This window comes from Peromyscus maniculatus, chromosome 15 (assembly GCF_049852395.1).
Source record: "Peromyscus maniculatus bairdii isolate BWxNUB_F1_BW_parent chromosome 15, HU_Pman_BW_mat_3.1, whole genome shotgun sequence".
Classification (NCBI taxonomy): domain Eukaryota; kingdom Metazoa; phylum Chordata; class Mammalia; order Rodentia; family Cricetidae; genus Peromyscus; species Peromyscus maniculatus.
The window spans coordinates 8,718,936-8,744,297 of record NC_134866.1 but is presented as its reverse complement, the minus strand read 5'-3'; the positions used below and the strand labels follow the sequence as shown (position 1 = coordinate 8,744,297).

The 25,362-nt window shown below is 39.6% G+C and overlaps 1 protein-coding gene and 1 pseudogene across 6 annotated transcripts in view; both read right to left on the bottom strand.

Annotated features, from left to right (window-relative positions):
* Positions 1-25,362, bottom strand: part of Marchf6 (membrane associated ring-CH-type finger 6) — a 67,930-nt gene that overhangs the window by 31,514 nt on the left and 11,054 nt on the right. For 2 of the 5 annotated variants that reach the window (XM_076551681.1, XM_076551683.1), the window contains exons 2-10: positions 15,547-15,651; positions 15,328-15,424; positions 14,448-14,521; positions 11,512-11,655; positions 8,534-8,606; positions 6,395-6,563; positions 3,252-3,441; positions 1,637-1,698; positions 880-912 (exon numbers count right to left, since the gene is read on the bottom strand). In XM_076551681.1, the coding sequence (XP_076407796.1) occupies positions 880-912; positions 1,637-1,698; positions 3,252-3,441; positions 6,395-6,563; positions 8,534-8,606; positions 11,512-11,655; positions 14,448-14,521; positions 15,328-15,424; positions 15,547-15,613 (909 nt within the window). In that variant the 5' untranslated portion in view covers positions 15,614-15,651. Of the gene's footprint in view, positions 1-879; positions 913-1,636; positions 1,699-3,251; positions 3,442-6,394; positions 6,564-8,533; positions 8,607-11,511; positions 11,656-14,447; positions 14,522-15,327; positions 15,425-15,546; positions 15,652-25,362 lie in introns of those variants that run through there. The other 3 variants (XM_076551684.1, XM_076551682.1, XM_015998599.3) reach the window with 2 other exon arrangements.
* Positions 18,446-22,417, bottom strand: LOC102906720 (large ribosomal subunit protein eL30 pseudogene; annotated as a pseudogene). Its single transcript, XR_013044671.1, has one exon. The product of XR_013044671.1 is annotated as a large ribosomal subunit protein eL30 pseudogene (transcript).

Genomic DNA, 25,362 nt, shown 5'->3' with positions numbered 1-25,362 from the left:
TTTGCATTACGTGATCTGAAAACACCATTTTTTTCCTTTACAGAATAAACTTCTTGAAAGAATTACCCCTCATTTAAAGACATGCCTTTATTATCGTGTGTGTGTGTGTATGTGTGTCTGTCTGTCTGTCTGTGAGTATATGCACATTAGTACAAGTACCATGGAGCCCCAAACTGTTAGTGTCAGATCCCCTAGAGCTGGAATGACAGGAAGTTGGGCTACCTGACACTGGCACTCAGAACCACAGAACTCGGGTCCTCGGAAAGAGCAGTGTGTATTCTTACCTGATGAGCCATGTCTCCAACTCTAGCCATCTACTTTTAAGTTGCAGCTTTTGGGGTACTGAGATAGCTCACCAAGTCAAAGTGCTTATTGTGAAACCTGACGACATGAGTTTAATCCCAGCTCCCACAGTGGAAGGAGATAACAGATAACAGACTCTGGCTTCTACACACACCAGTAAAGAAAAAACTTAAAAATTAAAAACTGTAAAATAAAAAATGAGGTAAGCTTTACTCCTACGGCAGACTTCCAGCTAAGACTGTGGTTCCCACCTGTGGCATGGACAAGGCTGTTTTGTTCTCAATGGTGCAGGCATTAAACATGTAAGACCCAACTTCAAACATCAACTTCTTTTAACTACTATTAACTTTGGACTTTTTCTCAAATATTTAATAACTTTATTAAATGTTAAATAACATTCCTTTAAATATTTCTAGTATTGTCAACATACAAAATAATACTTTCAAGTATCAAGTAATCAAAATTCAAAGAGTTATTTTGACTTTTAGTATAAAGAGGAGCATACTCCAAGAATTTGGAGTTACTGGATAACAGAGACAACTCATAATTTCTATCAAAAGTAATACTTCCACTTACCAGAAAAACTAATGATCCGTCAAGTCCAAGCATCTAAAATAAAAATAATAAGCATTAATTTAAGATGCATAGGACCTTCTTATAGAAAGATTGCTTTCCTATCAGTATCATTAAACAGTTTCCAATCACTACTTTCTAAACCTATCATTACCAGAATGTTAAAAAAATAATAACTCTGTGTTTTAAAGTATTATGTTTTGTGTCTTCTTTTACCCTAAGTCATATGGAAAATATCATCTAGAAATTTCCATCCTGAGTGTGCTCCCAACCCTAGGGAAGATAAGGCAGCTACAGAGACAGAGAGTGAACCAGTATCAAAAGGCTGACAGGTGGAGCGCAGTGAAAGAGTGCTTGCCCAGCATGCCCAAGGCCATGGGTTTGTATGCCCAGCACTGAAAAAAGAAAAAAAAAAATACCCATCCTTAGTTTCTTACAGTAGTCATTATAGAATTCCTTTTATTTTCTTCAATTACAGTGTGGAAATCCAATTTAAATTTTTACTTAGTTTTCCCCCAAGTCCACAATCTGGGTCAACCTGCCTCCGGCATGAGCAAGGTTCGCAGGAAAGGCAGGACAGAGGCCGCACTGTCACCGCCTGCACCACGGCTGCCCACCACTTGTTTTTGTAGAAAGTAAATCTTGATTAACTGTTCCCATCAAATTTAACTATGAAATTTGTGTTTATAGCTAAATATGCAAACTTCCAAACCCCCCACAGGACTGAAACACAAGGACAAGGGACAGTGAAAGTTCTTACTCTTTCCCAAGTAAGCTCTTCTGCAGCCCGGTCCCACTCCAGAGCGTTCCAGTTCATATCATCTGAAAACACAATTGCCAATCAAGATCACTGACAGAGATGAAACTTGAACTAATAAGAGCCACTTTTAATTATCATCTGTTGAGAAGTTAAACCACATTTAAAATTTTATCAAACATAATTTACTTCCTAGATTATAAGACAATGCTAGATTGTGGTTAGTACTAGAAAGTTAATAAATAGGATTAAGCCAAAGACAAATCTAATTGATGTGGGTCAAAAAAGAATCTGGTAGATTTGAGGAAAAAGAAGTTAGTCAAGGGATTAACTTTCTAATGAATTAGTAAATTATCAAAAGATAAAAGTTTAAAGCTCAGGCTCATTAGTGGTTAAGAACTCAGACTGTTCTAATGGACCCAATTTAGTCCTTAGCATCACTCATGTCAAGTGGCTCACAACTGCCTGGAACTCCAGTTCTAGGGGATCACCCTCTTCTGGCCTCCATGAACACCGCACACACACACACACACACACACACACACACACACACACACACACACACCACACTTAGAAATAAACATATATATTTAAAATGTAAGAGTTGGATCAGGTGGTACAAAGCCTGAAATCCTACCACTCAGGAGGTTGAGGCAGATGGACTGCAAGTTCTGGGCCAGTCTGAACTACACAGTGAGATCCTGTCTCAAAAAAAAAGAGTTAAAAAAAAATGCAAAGCAGATAGGGATTAAATAATAAATGAGGAGTGTGCAGTCTGGACTGTGCTTTACTCAGGACTTAAATAAAAGTGGAAGAATACAATGAACACCAGATGGGGCAAGAACATATGCAAAGACTACTCAAGAGCTACTGCACTAACCAAGAGACAGGTGACCGCCAAGCACTAGGGCAGAAGCAGCCAAAGCGGTTTTCTCGGAGCCTCTGAGCTTTCCCTGAGAAAGCCGACTGCTCCCATTATCCATTTTGTTTCTTCTTATCTTTCAGGTCTCAGTGCAAAAGTCACTTACTCTGAGTTTCCTGGGAAACCTTATATAAGACAAATATCTTCAGAGCGACCCATACACACTTAACACAGTGTATCTCCTAGTTCTTCCCTCCACCAGCACCTCCCAAGAAGGCAGGCCAGGCATTTTGTTCACAACTGAATACTTTGTCTCAAGTGTCTGGCACTATGCACACAGACACTAGCAAAGTGGATCGATGATAACACAAGAGGACAGGCAATGAGCTCTGACAATGCAACGCAGAGCCAGAGTTTGCACTGATAGAAAACGAAAAGATGGTTTCTAGAGGTGGCACCTGGCCTGTACTGTACACTTGAGGGGTTCTTTTTTTATTTGAAAAGTGCAGTAACTCCATGGAAGCAAAGAGAAAAATACGAGAAACAAAAACAAAAAACAAAAACCCAGGAAATTCTATACCAAGCTCCCTCCTCAAACATGGACCTTATGTACCTGTGTGTTCCTAACTGCTAGCTTGTCAAAACAGAACTCGGACACATCATGAAACATGAAAGCACTGCTCTCTTTGTGCTCGGTGCAAGCTAAGAATGACCGGCCGTCCTGAAGGGTGAGCAAGGGCACGGGGCAGACACTACCTTGGGCTCCATTGTTGGCGTCAGCAGCATCTTCCACACCCGCATCATCTTCCTCCTCATTGTCCTCCTCCTCCTCTTCTGCTTGACCGTCCTGGGCATCAGGGTTCTCACCCAGCACTGCATTCTCACCTGCTGGGTTAGCTGGCTGATCAGCAGCAGCGTTCTCTGCACCATTTCCTCCTACAGGAGCCTAAAATGAAAGAAAAGCCCAGGAATTCACCCACGTGGCTCAGTTTTACTCTAGTTCCAAATCATACTTTACCCTGCAAGAAAAACAAAACCAGCAAAGACAACCCCACTAAAGTTAAAAAAAAGAAGTATCTTTCAGGCTCATCTCTTTTAAATGTATCTCATTTATGACCAACTTGGTACATAAGAATGTGAACTCACTTTTCAATGTACACATTTCAGAAAGCACTAGAGGGCTGGGGAAACAGTTTCTGTGGGCAAAGCACTTGCCACCCAAGTGTGAGGACCTGGTTTGGATTCCCAGAACTCAAATAAAGCTGGGCACAGTAAAGCATCTGTAATTCTGTGCTCCAACATGGGGACAGAAGAATCCCTGGAAGCTCACGGACCAACTGTAGAGAACCCAAGATGCTGTCTGTCTTCAATAAGGTAGAAGGCAAGGACTTACACCAAAGGTGGTCCTATGGCCTACACATGCACACAATGGCACATACACAACTACACTTATACACATACACATGAACACAGATACACACACACACACAGACACACACACACACACAGACACACACACACACACACACACACACACACAGACACACACACACACACACACACACACCATTATAAAATATGGGCAAATCTGGCTGTCTTAAACACATCATCCATAATCTTTTATAAATATGACAAGTATGTCTAATTCTCTTAGGGATGAAAACACATTTTTTAAAAAAAATGTATGCACATGTATACACACATATACACCTTAATTTGCTGCTATTAACACTTGAGTAACTGATTTCTAGTTTGACTTAGAGAATAGGATTTTCCATATATGGCCTTTATTGATTCCCAAATGCATTTTCTTCTGGCTCTTTTGGGCTACCAAGCCAAGGATGGTGGCCCAGAGTGGTAATTACAGCTACTATAGGGAAAAAGGTAGATTTGAAGCAGGAGGATTATAAGTCTGAGGCCTACTGTTGGACTTGGCCAGATTCTTATCTCAAACCAAAAATAAAAGGGCTGAAGGTGTGACTCAATGGGAGGGTAGTTACCTAGTACATGTGAAGTCTTGAACTCAATCCTCAATTCCAGAAAATTATAAAAAAATCAAAATTCTGCTACCAACCAAATGCAAAGACATAATTCCATTTAACTGTTAAGTTAAAACACAATTCCCAGGGCTGGAGAGATGGCTCATCGATTAAGAGCACTGGCTATTCTTCCAGAGGACCTGGGTTCAATTCCCAGAACCCACATGGCAGTTCACAACTGTCTGTAACTCTAGTTCCAGAGGATCTGATACCTTCATACCAATGCACATAAAATAAATTTAAATAAATTATTTAGAAAAAAACAATTCCCTTGGATTTAATGAAAATCCTGAAACAAAACTACATTAAATGCTTCAAACTACAAGGTAGAATAGCAACATGCTTCTCTTAATCTTCTCTAGCAGCACTACCTGCATAGGCATGGGGTATACCCCTACTGCTCTTAGGGAAGGAGAAGGAAAGTGAGTTTGAGGCCGGTTTGGGCTACATATCGAGACCCAGTCTAAAAATTAACAAAACGACTATGGGTATGTATGGCTCGGTGACAGAATGCTGGCCAGTGTGCTCATGGCCCTGGGTTCCATCCCCAGAAAAGGGGTGTGTGCGGCAGGGCTTGTGGTATTGGGTTCATCTATGCATACTTTTCTAAGGAAAAGGCGTACTCTGTAGTTAAAAAAATTCCAGACTTAATGAAACCAATCTTATTATTAAATAATTATTAATATTATTTATTAATAAGTTATTTATTATATATTTATATATAAATTATCTATAATATTATATAATTTATAATGATAAATTATTAATAAATGATAGATAATTATTAATATTATTAAATAATTATTAATATCAATATTAAAAACAAATCATAGGAACAAAGATTAATTACCACTGAATAGTTTGTGACCAACTGTTTCACTGAAAAAAAGTATATGAAGTGTGAACTTTTCACTTCACTGAGCAGTAGCTGTATGACATTCTTGGCCCTACAATTTCCCAGCAGGCAAGATACTAAAGCTAAAGATACTCTTGCTGTGCCCTCCTGTTAACAGGCTGCCAAGTATCCTTGTAAGTGAGCACATTGTCACTCATAAGAAAACCGTACACAATTCTTTTCTTCTTTAATTTTGTGTGTTGTGTGTGCACATACCCACAGAGAGATCTACACATGCCACACTGCATGTACGGAGGTGACAGGACATCTCTTCTCTGTACACTGGCTTCTGGGAACTCCAAGCAGGGTTATCAGGGTCAGATGGCAAGCATATCTTCCTACTGTGCCATCTGACTGACCAAGTTTGCTACTTTTGATAAAGTTTTTCCTACGTAATAGAAAAGGCATTTCACATACGAAGAAAAAAGTTGGGATAGGTGTAGAACACTCCTAAATGTTGTGCAGCATGTCAGAAACCTGTGTGTGTGCGTGCGTGCGTGCGTGCGTGCGTGCGTGCGTGCGTGCGTGCGTGCGTGCGTGCGTGCGTGCGTGCGTGCGTGTTTTGAGTCAGGGTCTCTCTACTATGTAGCCCTGGCTATCTTGGAACCCACTGAGCTCCGCCTGCCTCTGCCTCCTGTGGTGGATTGCAGGTGCGGCCATCACTCAGCTATATATAGGAAATTGTTTCTTACCTTCCAGGCCCAAGTTAAGCTGCTGACCCATGCAAAGAGAATGGAAGAGTGTTTTAGTATTCCCACTAACACTGTTCCAATCTTGGAAGATTAGTCGGAGAAACATTCTTTTTCCCTTTCACAGTCCTCCTAATCCCTCAAACTTTCCCACTGTCCTCTTCTATGACATGAGCACATTTATGTGGCACATGAAAGTCAAGGGTTTGGATTGTAGAGGGTGACAATAACTTTCAGATACTGCCCAAGGAAGATACATTTCACGTGAGGGCTTACCTCATTTTGGTGGTGTCCAGCAGCATTGAAGGCTGGAGCAGCATGCTCCAGCCAAATTGGTGCTCCCCCATGGACTATCTGCTCTCGTAACCACACCAGGCTAATGAATGCACAAAGTGTGCATGTTACCACAAAACAGCCCTGTAAGCAATCTGCCAACAAATTTTCCCTATTAAAAAAAAAAAAAAAATTAGACACAATTAACTTCAAAGGACACTTGAAAAAAAAACCCAGAAAAATCTTAACTTTTCAGTAAAATTCAGTTGCTTCTAAAGGATTATATATAATGACATTGAAATTCTATCTTATAAGCTAGCTAATATGTACGTTTATATACTTATATTATTGTATACTTATATTAAGTAGATATAAAATAACATCAGAATATACAGCTATTAATTATCCAGCCTATCCTTTTAGCACAGCCAAGAAACAGAAGTATAAAGGTAAAAAAAAAAAAAATCCAGCAAAAACACTCAACAAACCCAAACACTGCATTTATACAATTTACTAAGTTAGTTGAGCAATTCTGCTTGATCCTTCTAACAGAACTTTAAAGCTTAACTGACAGAGGTAACTGACAGGGAAGCACATAAAAGAACACACTCAATAAGAAAGGTGGGAAGCTCCCTCAGTGACTGATAAAATGGCAACATAAAGAAGGTTGAAGGACACTCAGTATACCACGGACCAGATGGAGAAACTCACAATGCATGGTGCAGAAACTCTTTAAATGGTAAACCTAGCTTTAATGCTAGCTGCAAAAATACCAAAATAAATCCAAAGAGGCAGAGTGTGGTTTCTTTAGTAACCACACATGGAAATGTTAGATTTGTAACACTTGGGAGTCTTTGCTCCTTCTTTTCTGAAGAAACGTATTCTTCACTATCTATGTCTGTGATTTCAGAATAATTCGAGCATAACTCAAAAATGATAGATGTTAGAAAATTGACTACTTTTTTGTCTCTGGTAAATTTAAGGAAAGGTCAGTCTGAGAGACCTCAGCCTAGCAGCCCCACACTGTAACTGCTATCATTCCAAAGGAGGTCCTGTCTACAGTATCTCCAAACCATCCCTTACTAAAGGACCTTCTATACCATCAAAATCAGGATGAGTTGGGGCTGAAATATTCCTTCTCCATTTCTTCTTTGCCAAACAACTAACTTCTTATAGATTTTAAATGGAACCACACTTTAGAGCCCTTTTCTCTAATGCCTGCTTCCACGTGAACTAGCTTCATTTTTGCCTAGTCCTGAGGTGAGGATGCCCACACTCCAGGGCTTAGAAAAGGGCTTATGGGCTCCCACTATCCCAGTTTCAGAATGCTGCGCTGAAGTCCTCTTGTGGAGAAGCCTCCATTAACCTTCTGAGGATGAAAGGCTGTGTGGATAGCTCCAGGAAAGACACGTGTGACTCAGACAAGCTCAGAGATGAACTGCCCAGCTAAGCACGACTAAGCCACACCAACTCTGACCTCCAGAACTGTGAGCAGGTAAAATGGCAGCTATTGACACCATGATGTCTCAGAACTGTGTTTTGCACATTTGTGTAAATGAGGTGGTTTGCCTGGAGATAACCCAACTCATCTGCACATAACTCATACTGCCACATACGGTACATGTGCAGAACTTTCAGGAAAAAGTTGTATACTATAGAGAATATGTAATACTCTCCCTCACCCCTAGCATTCTTCTGTGAGTAGTCTAAAGAAGGAAGTGTAGCCCACAGCCAGTCAACTGACATGCCAACACAGGCCCAGCCAAGTGCTAACGTCACATGAAGAGAAAAGCCAGTGAACAACTTTTTAATGCATAAGTCAAGTAGCTTCCTTGTTAGAAGGAAAAAAAATGAATTGCTGTTCTTAGATGAATTTTCAAATAATAAGAATAAAAACATAGGTTAGGTATAGTGACACATGCCTTTAATCCCAGCACTTTGGGAGGCAAAGGCAAGTGGACCACAGTGAATTCAAGACCAGACTGGTCTATAGAGCAAGTTCCAGGACAGTCAGGGCTGTTATACTACAGAGAAAGCCTGTCTCAAAAACCAAAACAAACAAACAAACAAACAAAGGAATATATACAAGAGGAAAAACATCCTTCACATTGCCCAAACTCCATTCTCACACTTGATACTCACGTTGACAGCATGTCTAGTGGCAGTGTCAGTAGTGAGCTCACGGAGCCAGTAAACAAGCACTTGTAGATGCGGCCTACAAACAAGGGCACAATGGCATAGTCACAACTAGCACCATGAACTCACAATGGCTCAAGGAAGCAGAGGTCAAGTGGAACATCACAGGCACCAAGAAAACAAGCTTTCTTGTTCTCTGTAGGCCTGAGTCTCATACTGGGCTTTAGTTTTTGTTGTTTTTTTAATTGCAGGCCTGTGTGCATGGTTGTCTGAGTATGAGCACCCACATACCATGGTGTGTGTGTGTGTGTGTGTGTGTGTGTGTGTGTGTGTGTGTGTGTGTGTGTGTGTGTGTGTAGAAGTCAGAAGACAACTTTCTACCTACCGTGGGTTCCAGGGATGAAACTCAGAAGCTTGTATGACAAATGTGTTTACCTGCTGAGGTACCTAACTGGCCTCAATATACTACTTCTTAGCTAGGCAGTGGTAGTGCCCACCTTTAATCCCAGCGCTCAGGAGGCAGAGGCAGGTGATCTCTGGGTGCAAGGCCAGTCTGGTCTACAGAGCAAGTTCCAGGACAGCCAGGACTACACAGAGAAACACTGTTTCAGCATGGGGAGGGAAAAAAAAAAAAAACAAAACCAAAACCTACTTTTTAAGAGCACAAAAAGAGTGAGTAAACAGTAAGTTCTCCATGGCAGTGTTGGCTGGTCTCTGCAGAACCACTTGAAAGTAGGGCCTCCCACGTGTTAGACAAGAGTCTACACTGAGCTACATCCTTAGTTCTAGGAATCTTAAACTTGCTTAGATGTTGAGGGGGCTAGATTAGTGATCTAAATCATAATATGAAGATTGTTTTTAAATCTAGAACTGCAAAATTCAGTAACTATTTGTAAAAAACAAAAGATTTCAATTTGGGAATCAGGCGTCTTTGAACTGAGAAGCTTCTTCAGCACAGTGCATAATCCAATGACCTTCAGGGATCAATGAGATGGCTGACCCCAGCAACCTCTGCTCAACCCTGGGAACCCATGGAAAGCTGGAGAGACAAACATTCCACAAAGTCGTTCTGACCTCCACACACACCATAGCATAAGAGCACACACATAGAAAATTGTTTTTAAAAGACTTTAAAAAAAACAGTTTCAGGCCGGGCGGTGGTGGCGCATGCCTTTAATCCCAGCACTCGGGAGGCAGAGGCAGGCGGATCTCTGTGAGTTCGAGGCCAGCCTGGGCTACCAAGTGAGTTCCAGGAAAGGCGCAAAGCTACACAGAGAAACCCTGTCTCGAAAAACAAAAACAAAAAAACAAAACAACAAAAAAAAAAAGTTTCAAAAGGTCTCAAACAAAGAATATCTTAAATTATGGCCATGGAGGGAAAACACAAGCATAAAAGAATTCACTGTCATCCTTAACCCTCTTATTCAGAAAAGGTAGAATGTTGTTTAGTGAGAAAGGCAGAATTCTAGAGAGAAAGCAGTAACAAGACTAGGGCTTTAGAAAGGGACTAAGGAAATGCTGAGGCTTTTCTTCAGAACACTTCTTGCACATTAGTTCAAGCACTGTTCTTAGTCTTATATCAGACACTTTCAATGAGTTCAATGGCTTCTTTTACTGGTCAACTCAAAAGGGCAGAAGAATAAAAAGTGTCCATAATGGAAATTACTTACATCCCTATATAAAAGGAAGCAAACATGCTTATAATAAGTAAAACTAACAAACCAACCATCAGTCAATACCCAAATGGACTGACAGCATTAGGGCTCCTCAGAACTCTGGCATGTACTAGGAAAGAGGGATGGGAAACAGAACTAAAAAGGAGAGTCTGGGGGCTGCAGAGATGGCTGTTAAGAGCACTGGCTGCTCTTCTAGAGGTCCTGAGTTCAATTCCCAGCAATCACATGGTGGCTCACAGCTATCTATAGCGGGACCTGATGCCCTCTTCTGGCATAAAGTTGTACATGCAGATAGAGCACATTATATATATATAAATTAATTAATTTTAAAAAATTGAAAAAAAAGAAGTCTGTAAGAGTATGTATTATATGATGCACATGTGTGTATGCAAAGTCAGGACAGAAATCAAGCTTGTTACAGTGAAGTCAAACATTCACTTATGCTCGACTGTATGATCTGTTGATTTTAGAAAGGCATGTTGTCTTCCACTTTAACTGAATGATTTTTTCTTTTTCAGTTCTTATGCCCCATGAAGACCAAGCTGGCCTCCAACTGGAGATCCTCCTGCTTCAGCCTCTATACAGATAGGATTAAGGTGTGTATCATTTACAGTGTGTATCATTTACAAGTTTAAGGTGGCAAACATTCTGAACACCTAAGTGTATTTTGTTCTTCCAACTGAGTATATTTGGAAGGTGAGGAATTTACAGTAAAAAACTGTTTTATCTGGAACTTGCCACTGTCTTGTTTAGGTTTGTGGTCTCCTTCATAACAGAAATGATCAACTCCTCATCTCCAATAACCTTACCTTGTAGAACAACTTGCTAGGTGTTACTAAAAGTGCCAGCTCTAGCTTCTCCTATTTCTCTTACTCGAACTACTTTGTCCCTCTGAATTATACTGTAGGAGAATTCACTGGCTCCATCTAGCTCACTAAAGTCACTCTCCACCAGTGCTTATGTCTTTCATCTCTGTAGGTAGTCAAGCTAGTTGTACTTAAGGAGACATGAGAATGTAAATTACATGTATCTAAAACCCTTGCTTGTTTTAAAGTCCACAGAATCCTATCTATATACTCTGCCATTCATGTATTATCAATACTGCTCCATGTCTTTAAGAAAAACACCCTTCCCTCCTCCAGAAACAACTCAGTGAAGATGTTTTCTAAACAAGGCTTTCCTAATATATGATAATATAAATCAACTAATTAAACATCATTCGTAGTATTAGGCAACACAATTAAAATATAAATCATTTATAAAATAAAAAAGTTATTAAATAACTCCAGAAGAGGGATGAATACTCACATGCTGTAAGAGGAACAACTCCCAACCATGCAAAGGCCACAAGTGTATAATGAAACCAGTATCGTATTGCAGTGCCAATACTTGTAACCAGTCCAGCAAATATGTCTTGGATTGGTAGCCGAGAAGGCATATCTGGAGAGTAAACTGTAAGAGGAAAAAAATACACAGGATTTCATGAGGACTTTTAAATAACTTAATTCATAAATACAAAGTAGAGATATTGTGCTTAAGTATTTTTCCTATATGCCACTGAATGTCAAATCATTATGATAATACTACATTTATACAAGTCTCTTTTTTTATAGAAACCACAACTAAAATACATAAATGAACAAAAAAAAAAAAAAAAAAAAGACCACAGAGCAGAGAAAAAGCATCGAGGGGAAGAAATCTACCTCCTCTGCTTACAGCCTTGAATCTCAAGCAGTATCAGTTTACACATATGTAACATGCAAGCCATACAATGACATGGCTTCTCAAACTATAAAGGATCAAGAAAAGGTAACAAGGGCAAAAGCAAATCTGAAGGCATGTTATCAGAGAACTTCCCAAATGCAGGCATTGGCCATGGCACCCAACAGCCTGTGACAGTCATTTAATGAAGGACCAACAGTTCACTGACGTCACTTAGCCAACCCTCCCCCAATCCTAACATCTTACTTTAATTTTCAAATGATAAATTCAGACATCTTTGCAAAATGTAATTCAAATGTGGTTCAAGAACAGTCCCACATTTTAGGAAATATCTTCCTAAAAATTGTTCCAGTAAAAACTGTTATTTATTAAAAAGCTCTACTTCAGATAATACACATTGTCTTTCAAATACCTCTTTCTCTAAAGGGCCCAAAACAAGGAATTATTATATAAAATCAATGATCTAAAATCTATAAAACAGAGCTGGGGGAGGGGAAATATAACCAAAACTAAACAAAAAGACAATGCTGGCGAGTACTTCAGATGCAAAGTGCTTGCTTAGCACAGATAACATGCTAGGTTTAATACTAAGCAGCCAAAAAATAGTAAAAACAAAACATTCAAGAGCAGTATCACAAAACTACTCGTCTACGAACATAAGTCATAAGCTCCAACAAATGGCAAGTCTGTACATGCCACAGATCACCCAGCCAACAGGACACTTGGTGGAAAGGACAGGAGAGCTTCCTGAGGAAGGTCTACAGGAAACACTGCACAAATGTCAGGAGAAAAGCAAGCATACAAAGTAAAAGTCTACAGGATATTTTCTATTAGTCAAATTTCATGAAGACATTCAACCATTTAGTCTAGTTTGCTATAAATCTTTACAAGCAGTAATGAGTTTATACACCAGAGAAAATAAGGACTATTACAGAATACAAGTGGCATTTTTGCTGGCAATGAATAAATAAAACACAGTAACTTCAATTATACATGTTTGTCAGATAGCAAGCAAAACTAATGATAAGTTAGAGTATTTGTTCTAAGAAGCACAAGAGTCTTAAAAAAATATTAAATACAAAAAATCAGGTGCAATGTATAAGGATCACAACATGAAAAACTGTGCTTCAAGTTTTTAATAATTCGCCAGTACAGTACTATTTGATATAACACAAGTATTATCATTAAAATTTTAAACATCTGAAAAATAGTTACTGAAGCCTTACAACACATGAGCTTAAAAGTTTGTTTCCCGGGGCTGGGAAGATAGCATGCAAGCATGAAGACCAGAGTTATGATCTCCAACATCCACGCTATGCTGGGCGGGCATGGGAACCATGGCCTGCCTGTATCCAGTGCTCAAAAGGTGGGGCCAGGAGATCCCAAGGCAATCTGACTGGCTAGACTTGTTGAAGTGAGGAGTTCAAGATTCAAATGACAATATATAAGGTAGAGGGCAAAAAAATCAAGGATTTCCTAGCCAGGCGTGATGGTGTACGCCTTTAATCCTAGCACTCAGGAGGCAGAAGCAGACCAAACTTGGTGAGTTTGAGCCCAGCATGTTCCACATAGTGAGTTTCAGGACAGCCAGGGCTGTTTTACAGAGGAACCCTGTCTCTAATAAAAAGAAAAAAAGAAAAAGAAAAAAGAAACCCCATATCCATCTCTAGCTCACTCAAACCCACTTATGTACACATGTGAACACACACACACACACACACACACCTCCTACATGCACACATGTGCACCCACACAATCAAACACATATACATTTTAAAAAGTTGGTTTCCGCCGGGCGGTGGTGGCGCACGCCTTTAATCCCAGCACTCGGGAGGCAGAGCCAGGTGGATCTCTGTGAGTTTGAGGCCAGCCTGGGCTACCAAGTGAGCTCCAGGAAAGGCGCAAAGCTACACAGAGAAACCCTGTCTCGAAAAACCAAAAAAAAAAAAAAAAAAGTTGGTTTCCAAAAGAAAAAAGTGTTCTTACTCTTTACTATTATTATTTCACTCTTACAGCTTTACCTCAAAAGGAGTTCAGGCTGAACAGCACTAGATTTTGATGAAATCAAATCAGAGATAATAATGTTTCTTAAAAGGAAGGAATGTTGACACATACTGAGAATGTTTAGATAAAATGAAAACTGACAGGATATCTTTTAAAAAGAACAGCCCAAAAAAATTAAAGAATATAGTAAGAAATGAGAGCACAGATAAAGAGAGAGAGGCCATGTGAGCTGAAAAACAAGTACAACTAAGTGATGGGTTTTCACTCACTCTACCTCTGTGTATGTTTAAGCTAGTCTGTAAATAAGCAAAAACACAAAGAAAACAGCCTACAAAACATGCATGGGTATATTAAATTAAAAGAAGACAGTTTTAAAAATATCCTTCTAAGTGGAACAGGTTTTTTTCTATTACTATCAAAGACAATGAGGTTGAAAATTATTGCTTTCAAACTCTAAACACCTTTTGTTGCCAGAAATAACAAAAGAAAACTGTAGTGAAAATGTCAAATGAACTTACTTGGTGTGAAAGCAAATCTGTGCTTGCATAATTCACAGTATTCTTTTCGACTGTGTTTCAACCACTGAACTAAGCTGTAATTACAAAGACATTCATGAATACAATATTTAAAACAAAGCAGCATTAAGATTTCATTGAAAACTAGTGTTTTTATTAAAATTTTTGTGTCATAGAACTTTTATAGTTTTCAGAATTTCAAATGTAGACTATTTTAACTTTTATGTGCTTTCTAAGATATAAAACTTAACATAAATATAAACCAATATACATTATATTAATAAAAAGATTTAATTAGCCAAAATTCTAATCTCTTCAGAGCTAAATGAATACTAGTAAATAATCCGAGGTCAGCATCAGTTTTGATACTGGCCTTTCAATGCTCACAGCTGGTAACCAGGGCTGAATTCCCACTCTCCCCCTGGCAAGTTATGTGCTTATAGCACAAGTTCTTGAACCTGTTTGTGCTCCATTTCTTCATCCATACATCCATATAATGTTCCAGACTTTTCTTGCAAAGAGTAAATGAGTTAAGATGTGTAAAGCACAGAAGATAGTTCTTGGCACAGAATATTTAATAAATATAAGCTAAAATTATGCCACTCAAAAACCAGAAAAACATAATTCTGTCCATGAACAAAACAACTTCTCAGTGATAGAAATTAACAATAGGCTATCGTTCGCATATCCACTATATACCAAAATAGCATGTCTGGTATTAACTGTGGGTCATTGCTTAGTCAAACTATAAATATTGTTAGAAATTTTTAGAACAAAAGCTTAAAAATAATGAATTACTGGTCAAGATCACTGAAATGATCAATTTTATTACACAGATGATAAAATTGAATTTAAGAATGATACAATTTTCCAAATGACTTACCATTCTTGATGAATAAACTTAATACTGCCAGTACATACACAAGGATGATAAAGAGGTTTCTCGGGTGTTCCTTCTGACCGACACACTCTACATATGTCTGATAACAAAGGAGAAAAATAGAATTACCTTTAGTTATGACTCTTATACAAAAAGACCAACAAAACAAAAATATTTTGTGCTAAAGGTAAAATTTATTATATCAATCAATAGGATGGAAACCTGAAAACGGTGATGAAACTTTCATTAAGGGTATATCAGAATCTAAGTACGTTCCTTCAAAATGCATAAAGGTGAGTTGTTCCTTAGAATGTTCTGTAAATAAAGCTGAAAATAACAAAAAGTTTAATTTATCTACACTTGCAGTATCCTATAACACTCAACCAAACAAATAAGCAGAATCAGGTCACCTGGCCACAAATATTAGTGTTGCAACAGTGTAACGTTTTTACAAGTCTAAATCCAGTCCTAAGGGTTTAAGTACTACAAAACCATCTGAGGGGGAAGGGAAAATGATACCAAAATATAATGACATACATGAAAATGCAACAATAAAGCCCGTCACTTTGTATGCCAACCTCAAAATTATTTTTAAAATAAAATTATTCCTAAAATTACTTTTCAGGGAGCAGGTAAGATGGCTTAGTGGTTAAAGACACACTGGCTGCTCCTCCAGAGGACTCACTCCAGCTTGATTTCCAGCATCCACTTGGTGGCTCACAACTGTCTACAACTCCAGTTTCAGGACCTAACGCCCTCTTCTGGCCTCTGCAGGCACTGCATGTGCATAGCACATGCAGATAAATACTCATACACATTAAAGGAAAAATCATTTTTTTAAAAAAATTTTTTTCTAAAAAACCATGTCTGAGGACTTAAGACAGTAGCAGCAGAGGAATGCACAGTAGATTCTCTTTCCTTGCCTCACATACAAAGAAGGAAACTAGAAACCGGTGACACACACACACATAGTGTGCGCACACACAATCAGGACCCAAGGAAGGTACCTCAGAACCTCACCGACTCCTACTAGAGAAAGGGGAAGCAGAAGCTATAGGAGCCCAGGGCTGAAGAGTCAGCACAGGGAGAGCATTCCCTACCCTAGCACCAAGGGGAGCGCACACATCTCCTGCCCTCCCATCGCTGTGGCTAGCAAACGGCATGGAGGAAAACCTCAGGAGATCGTTTGTGCTCTCTCGCTCATTTCCCCTAAAGCTCCTCTGCAACACCACACTCTGAAATTTCACTATTGCTATTACTTAGCCTTCTCGGGCATCCCTCACAGCCAAGTGCCAATGAATCCCAAGGGCAACTGTCAATGTTCAAAGGAGCAAAGATATACCGTTTGCTTCTGACTGCCTCTCCTACAGGGAATTCCTCACTCAATGTAAAAGAGCTGTAGCTCTGATCTCTGCTTCACTAATGAACTTAGAGGGCCTGTGCTGCCCTTTGGATTAGAAGACACACAAGCTGAGCACCACAGCACACCAGTTCTGGCCACTTGGATCATTATAGACTTCCTGGCTGCTCATTCTTGAGTAACAAAATGCTGCTTGTCCAAGCCAAGCGACACTAAACACTCAGGAAAACTTACTTGGTTATTACATGACTCTCCCTGGTTACCAAGCAACTAGACAAGTCTCTTCACCAATATGGAAAAGCTACACTTCCCTGCCCACAGAAGAGCTATCTCACAGCTCAGTCTCTGTGGTAGAGGTCAATGAGGTTGCTATCACTGCTCTGTCCTGCTGGGAGTTAGTAATATGCATGCCCCTGCCTTCCTTTGAGAGACAGTAGTTTAGCAAGCCCCCTCTGTGAAAAGGAACCAAGATTCCCCATCACCTCAGTTCCAGGTTAGTCACTGCCACAGCAGAAAGTGCAACCAACACACAAAGGTGACAAGGCTATGGGTGCTTATAGCTGAACTATGTTATCTACACATACCAGGGCCACTAGTGCTGTGGGTGCAGATTAGCTTTAAAATTATCAGCTATCCAGGCAGGAGACGAATGCTGCCCAAGGTCCTACACATCACCACCACACTGAGTAACGACACAGGCATTCATTACTATAGATCAACCAAGGGGGCAGGATGGTGTGAGTTAATACAGGTGGGTCATTACCACATATGGATCCTGTATCAACAGCTCTCCTTTGAGAATGCTCCATGGGAACATGATGCAAAGAAAAAAGCAGTAACAAACCCAGGCTCACATGAAGGGGGATTGCCACATCACCTACCCTCCAGGAAGGAACATGGTGACTGGCCAGCTCCCAAGTATGGTTTGGGAAAGAGCAAGGATGCACCTTACTGGTACACTGTGGTCAGCAAGAGACAAGGACAAGAGTGAGTGATAAAACATATGGACATGGATGACTAGTTCAAGGCAACGCAACTCTGTGAGCTGAGAAAGCTGTGCTGGGACCAAGGTGGCGGTAAACTTCAGAGTGCTCCAGTGCAGGAGGAGCCTATCTATGGGCAAGAAGGACTGAGGTGGGAGATCTCCTTAGGGGGCCCAACACACCTGGAGAGGACAGTGATTTTTCAGAAGGTCTCATCCTTCTCAGAAACAAACCAACAACATAATGCCATGCACAGACAACCAACTTCAACTCAAGCCAGAGCTAATGTGTAGCAGAGAAGCTGGATCCTTGGAATTCTGTAGAGTCCCTTTCTTACTCAGAGACTGAAAGTAAGAACTACCTTCTAGCAATCCTGAAGAGTCTCTTTTACTCACTGCTGAGCCAATTTGCAGGTTTCTTTCTTTTCTTTTTTCTTTTAAGATGGGATCTCACTACATAGCCCAGGTTGACTTTAAACTCAGTGCTCTCCTGTGATAGCCTCCAAATGCTTGGATTATAGACATAAAACATCACATCTAGCTTATAGTGGTGTTTGTAGAGGGCACATGATATTGGATGCTATCACAGATTTCTTTAAAAAATCCAACTGTTAGCCGGGCGGTGGTGGCGCACGCCTTTAATCCCAGCACTTGGGAGGCAGAGCCAGGCGGATCTCTGTGAGTTCGAGGTCAGCCTGGGCTACCAAGTGAGTTCCAGGAAAAGGCGCAAAGCTACACAGAGAAACCCTGTCTCGAAAAACAAACAAACAAACAAAAAAAAAAAATCCAACTGTTGTTCTATTAAACTAGACACTGAAGACAACTGTAAAGATAAACCAGGAATAGCGGCACACTCCTTTAATCTCAGCACTCAGGAAGCAGAGGCAGACAGATCTCTGCATTTGAGGACAACCTGATACACATACACAGCAAGTTCCAGGACAACCAGGGCTACATAAAGGGACCATCTCAAAAAACAAAAATTGTAATATAAAAAAATACCCACTCTTCTCATCAGTTTGGGGGATTTGGAAGATATGATTTAATGAAAAATGGTATTATATTACCATAGTGAATATACTATTTAAGTAAAATTAAAAATGGTTCCATTTTATTCTTTCAGGTCTTTAAGAGTGTAAACATTGTGTTAAAACCTCAAAAGCTTGAGAACCAGGCAGGGCCAAGGGGATAGGTAGCTCAGCAGGTAAAAGCATGACTCACACAAGTCTGACAAATGGAATGTGACCTCTGGAACTCAGGAAAAAAGCTGCACGCAGTCACCTGCGCCTGCAATTCCAGCACCTGTATAGCAAGATGGGCGGTGGAGACAAGAGAACTGCCTGAAAGCTACCTAGCCTGGAGCACACAGCACAAGAGCAGGAACAAGATGAGACCCTGTTTTAATAAGGTTGATAAGGCAACAATCAACTGAAAGTCATCCTCTAACCTCAGCACATGCACTGCAGTGTGTGTGGGGGGAGGGGGAACAACACGTTTTTGTTTTTGTTTTTTTTTTTAAGTTTGAGAACCACTGTTCATTAGTAATTGTTCTGATACATTTATTGGCTCTTTGAAGAAGGTGGGGAGTGTCAGATAACGGTAATGATCCTTTCCAAACAAATATGCATAGAATTATTAAGGGCCTCCTACACTTAGACCAATTTTATGGGAGAAAAAGTAAGATCATTGTAGACTGCTCATTCATCTTGTTTCAGAACCATGGAAATCATTTTTATAATTATAAAACAAAGTTATATCAAAATGGGAAATAAGCAACTCCTAAATGAAAGCACAAACAAATTAATAAACCCAAGCCTATGTCATGACTAACCACAAAAAAGAAATGAAGACACTTTAAAACAGCAATTATGGAGCCTGTGAGATGGCTCAGCAAGTTCAAGTACTTGCTATGTAAGCTGGATGTACCCATGTAAATGTGAAAGAGAATAGACCACATAGTCTCCCTTTGATCTCCACATACACTGTGCACTACAACCATGCCCACAGATACACACAATAAACAGATGCAGTTTAAATAAGACAGACAGACAGACAAAACAGCAAGGCCTGGAGAGAGAGCACAGACATTAATAGCATTTGCTACTCTTGTAAAGGACGTGGGTTTGGTTACCAGTACACACATCAGACAGCACATAACTCTTAACTCCAGTTCCAGGGCATCTGACACTTCTGTGGGTACTGGCACTAATGGGTGTACATTTATACACAAGCATACACACATACACACACACCCAAAATAAAAATAGATAAATCTTAATAAAAAAAAAAAGAAAGCCATCAATACTCATACATCCCTAATAGACTACACTCTAAGAAATGCAAAGAAATCCTATGCATAATTATTAACTGTTAATAGAAACAATAAAAAGCCGAATTAATATAAATAATATTTGTGGTCATTTAAAAATTTACAGGACAGAGGCTACAAGAGGGCTCTAGTATGTAACAAAACTTAATGCATACAAGAAAATAGGAAAATCCACATTAATAATTTTCTATCTTACTGACTTGTTTTTTTTTTTTAGCATGATGAACAATACACTGTACTGGCAATAGTTCCAGCAAAGGAAGGAGACAACTTAAATACTATTTGCCTCAACAAAATTCCCAAAAGTCAACAATCTAATTCAACTTTTACCACTGCACCCAAAACAAATGCCACATGAAAAGGATGTGATCCTAGCCCTCCCCCTGCCAATGAAAGCCCACAAGACATCAACCTCCTAACATACCAAGTATACAACCCACCAAGATGATTTAAAAAAAAAAAAAAAGAAAAAGAAAGGGAGGGAGGGAGGGAGGGAGGGAGGGAGGGACGGAGTGAGAGAGAGAGAGAGAGAGAGAGAGAGAGAGAGAGAGAGAGAGAGAAAGGAAGGAAGGAAGGAAGGAAGGAAGGAAGGAAGGAAGGAAGGAAGGAAGGAAGGAAGGAAGGAAGGAAGGAAGGAAGAGGCTTATTGTGAATATAATTTCTACAAATAAGGAGCCACTTTTCTCACTCTGTGGGTATCAGGAAAGGCGTGCCAGGGATCCAGAAATCCTAAAGAGCAACAACAAAGCACCCACTACTAACATCAAAGGGGATAAGGGGGCTTTCACTTCCAGCTGGTAGTAATGAGGCCATGCCTCTTCTACCTGCACATCATAAAAAACGACCTGTTTAAAACAAAACCCCAAACATGTTAATGTGAACCAGAGGCTCCACAAAAGCAAAAATATCCACAATACAACTGAAAAATCACTCATACCAAACATAAGGAAAACCCTAGCCTAAATGAAAAACCATAACCAATAGATGTTAACATCACAACCATCATAAAAATGAGTCCGTGACAAACACATTTGAAAGACTGAAGATCACGTTTTCAGGGACATAGAAGATAAAGAATCCAGTGTAAATTTTTGAATTAAATAAGCAAAAACCAAAACATTTACTGGAGAAAATAGTGAATTTAAAATTTGACAATAAAAACTTCTCTATCTAAATAGCAAGAATACTTAAAAGACCTTAATAACTATAACAAAGTATATAACAATTTTGTCAACAGAGCATTGGGAGAGAAGGGAGGTAGAGTAAACAAAATTCACAAACAAAACTCTCTCCTTATCCACAGGAAACCAATACCAGTGAGTGCTTGAAACTAAGAACAGTGTCAAACCCTACATATACTACGCCTTTCTTACATGCACAAATAAACGTAGGTGCACTGAAACACACACACACACACACACACACACACACACACACACACACACACACACACGTAGCAGGAAAGGATAAATAACAATAGTAAGTAGGCAATTCTAATAAATGGTAACAGACTCACAAGCATCAATAATGGTTAAGCAAAGTGAGAGATCTTTGCACGAGTGTTGTGACAGCATCGCAGTTGATCTGATAACTCAGGTACTAATGTGTGGGCAGCAGAAACAGTGCAGAAAGCACTCAATGCAGGGTGACTCGACCTAGACACAAGTTACTCAAGAGAAAGAGCAAGTAGTTCTAGGCCAATCCTCACCATGGGACACTGATATGAATTGAACGGTACGTACCCATTTGTTTCCTTAAGTCACTTTTATTGTATTAAAAACAATAACAGGCAAGGCCTCAAGTAGGAAAAAAACAGTAAAGGGATTCTAAAATATCACTGTTTCCCACTGGCAATTAAGAACTCTTTACCAGTTAAATAATTCTGTATAAAACTTCTAATGCAAGAGTTAACCATCATTCTTTTTTTTTTTTTTTTTTTTTAAAGGAGCTCTGGTAAACTTTTATTAAAGAAAAACTTTCCTGGTTTACTTTTCACCAGTCTGTTCTGGCATGCTTCTAATAATATCAGAATCACCTGGGTCAATGATAGCCAGTGTGCATACTCTGTAGTATTTTCCACATGCTGTGCCCAATTCAATGTTATTGCCACTGTAGTGATGAACACCAGTTTTAGCCAACATGGCATAGTATTCTATTTCAGATTTCCTCAAGGCTGGACAGTTGTTGGCGAGGATAACCAATTTCGCTTTGCCCTGTCTGATCATCTTCAGAGTCTGTTTGTACCCCAGCATGTACTTTCCACTTTTCATAACAAGCTGGAGCCTAGAGTTGATCGACTCCAGAGACTTTTTCATCTTCTTTGCGGCCACCATCTTCCTGCCTTAGGTGCGGGACGGCCCCCAACCAAGACCAGCCGCCAAGATGGCCGGGCAGCGAGAAAGGAAGCAACCATCATTCTTTATTGCTAAAAATATACACTTTAATCCAAGTAAGTGCCTTTTCCACTAGCTCCATTTATCCTCAGGTGTATATTCAATTTATAACTGGCTATGTGAACTATGTGAACAAGAACAAAAACATGAACACACCAGGAGTGTTCAACAATCACATTCCCATTAATACTATGGAGACATGATAAAAGAAAACAAAAAATGTTTGTTTTTAACACATCGCAACTGCAGTTTCCCCTCCCTCTAGAGAACAAAAATTTTGATTGTGGAGTTTGATACACATCCTTAATTGGATCTTAGGAGAAAGTAAAATTAATTTTCTACTGTCATGGTGTTTTTTTTTCTCAGATTTATTTTATGTTTATGCATGTTTTGCCTGCATGTATGTATGTGCATCACATGTGTGCCTGGTGCCACGGGAATCAGAACAGGGGTCTAATCCCCTGGAACAAAGTTAAGGATGACTGTAAGCATCCTGTGGGTGCTGAGAACCAAATACATGTCCTCTGGAAGAACAAGTACTCTTAATTACTGAGCCACTCCAATCCCTCTGTCATGGTATTAAAAAAACGAAACAAAAACCACTCAAGGTTCAAGAGACATTTCAAGAATCTATTTATTGTGTATGCACGCATGTGTGCATGCGCCACGGGCCTCCCGTGTGGAGGGCAGAGAACGACTTGCAACAGGCCATCTCTGTCCATCTTATGGACCCAGGAATCGGGTGCAGGTCCCCAGCTCTGGCCGCAAGTGCCTTCCTTCACCTACGTGTCATCTCACTGCCCTGTCACAGTACTTCTAAAAACAACTCCAACCGATGTTTTATTACTCTCAAGGTCTCTCTTAAGAAATTAACTGCTTCTCGATCTCAGGTGTCTTCTGGGGGAAAGCAGGGGAGTGCTGCTATTGTTTTGAGATAAAGTATCATGCAACCCAGGTTGGCCTCAAATTCACTACTTAGTTGAGACTCTGAATTGTTGATCCTCCTGCCTCCTCCACCTCCTGAGTACTTTGTACCCCTTTTTATCTATTTGTGTTCGTGCATGTGTGCACATTCGTGCAAAGGTACTCAGACCAGAGGAGGGCATTGTATCCCTTGGAGATGGAGTAACATGTGACTGTGAACTGCTCTAAGTGGGTTCTAGGAACCAAACCCTAGTCCTCTGAAAGAGCAGCAGCACTCTTAACCACTAAGCCATCTCTTCAGCCCCATCACGTCTTTTAACTCCTATTTGACAGAAAATACTAAGATGGTATCTTTGCCATCTATTCCTTCAATTTTATTATGCTTTTATTTGTAAAGCATATTTTCCTATAGTGAAACACATTACTGAACATTAATGAATGCAGATTTAAAAATAACTATATAGTACCAGCAGCTAATCAAAAAGACTTACGGCCAAGCTGAACATTTCCAAATACTGTACCAGGTTCTCATTCTCTGCGAATTATGTCTGAATTCTTTGCTTCACTTTTTTATTGGAGTTTTAACAAGAGTATAAAAGATGTATGTGTGTGCAAAAATAGTGGCCAGAGGAATACCTCAGGTATTGGTCCATCTACCTTGTTCAAGATGGAGAGATGTTGCATACACCAGGCTAGCTGTGTATTCTCCCATCTCACATCCTGTCTTGCCACAGAAGCAATAAGATTAGACATGCTACTGTGCCCAGCTTTACTTGGGTTCTGGGGATCTGGACTCAGCTCCTCCTCACATGTACATGGCAAGCACTTTACCTACTGAGCCATCTCCAGACCTGTTTTTTTCTTTGAAAATTATTCTATGTAGGATGATTTGAGGATGTCTCAGTTCTTCTGTTGATGATAAATGTGGTAATTTCAAAATTTACTGTTATTACTAATAAGACTATTTTATAAAACAGACTTAGAAAAATTATGAGAAGAGATAGCAGAAAATTCAGTACATGATATCTTATTATTAATGTCTTATTAGGATTTGTTATGCCTTCTTAAAATTAATAACCCAATACTGATACATTATCACTGAAGTCCACTGTTATTCAGAATCCCTTAGTCTTTACCTGATGTTCCTTTCCTGTATACTCCATACACACTTAGCAGTCCTATCTCCTTGGGTTTCCTTAGATTCCAGGAGTTTCCCACTTTTCCTGTTTGGATGACCTTGACTTAAAAAACTACTCTTCAATGCCCTATACTGGAACTATCTCATTCCTCACTGGTTTGGAGCAGACTACAAAGGCACACTGCCACTCTGATCACACCCTATCCTGAGTATACAGCAGCAACATGATTCAAACAGTTTCATCTGGAGGAAATAAGTTTTTCTTATCTATCAGTAAAATGTTTACAATTAGTAGCTTCAATCATAATAGGCAAATATTAAAAACATATGATTGAAAAATATTACTCTGGATGTCTTTAGCTAGCCTACATATGCAAAAGGAGGTACATAGCTAAATTGTATGCTTTTACCATATGGAATATAGTTCTTTTAAAACTTTAAGTGCTCCTAGCATTTGGCAAGTGGAGGTAACAGTCCACAATCATCCTCAACCCCATAGAAACTTCAAGGTCAACCTAAGCCTATGACATCCTGTCTCAACCCCTGCTCTGATCTCCAAATTCTTTGTCCATGAGAATCTTATCTATTTTTTTTATGTGAATTTGGGAAGAAGTTGAAAATTCCAATCCCTGGGCCTGCAAGCTGGTAAGGGCATTTGTATTTGAAGCATAAGCATGACCGGTTGAATCCAATCCCCAAAGCCACATAAAGTTGGAGGGCAATAAATTAGTCTACAAATGTGACTCCACATTCACATACATACACCTCACATACAGTAATAAACATTAAAATCCTGATTCCCCATGTATGTATTACCTTTCCAGATTACTATCATTACAAACCAATAACCTTTACTGTTATTCTTGGAAGCCTGAAAACTACATTTTCTGGCCTCCTTCAAGACTAAAATTG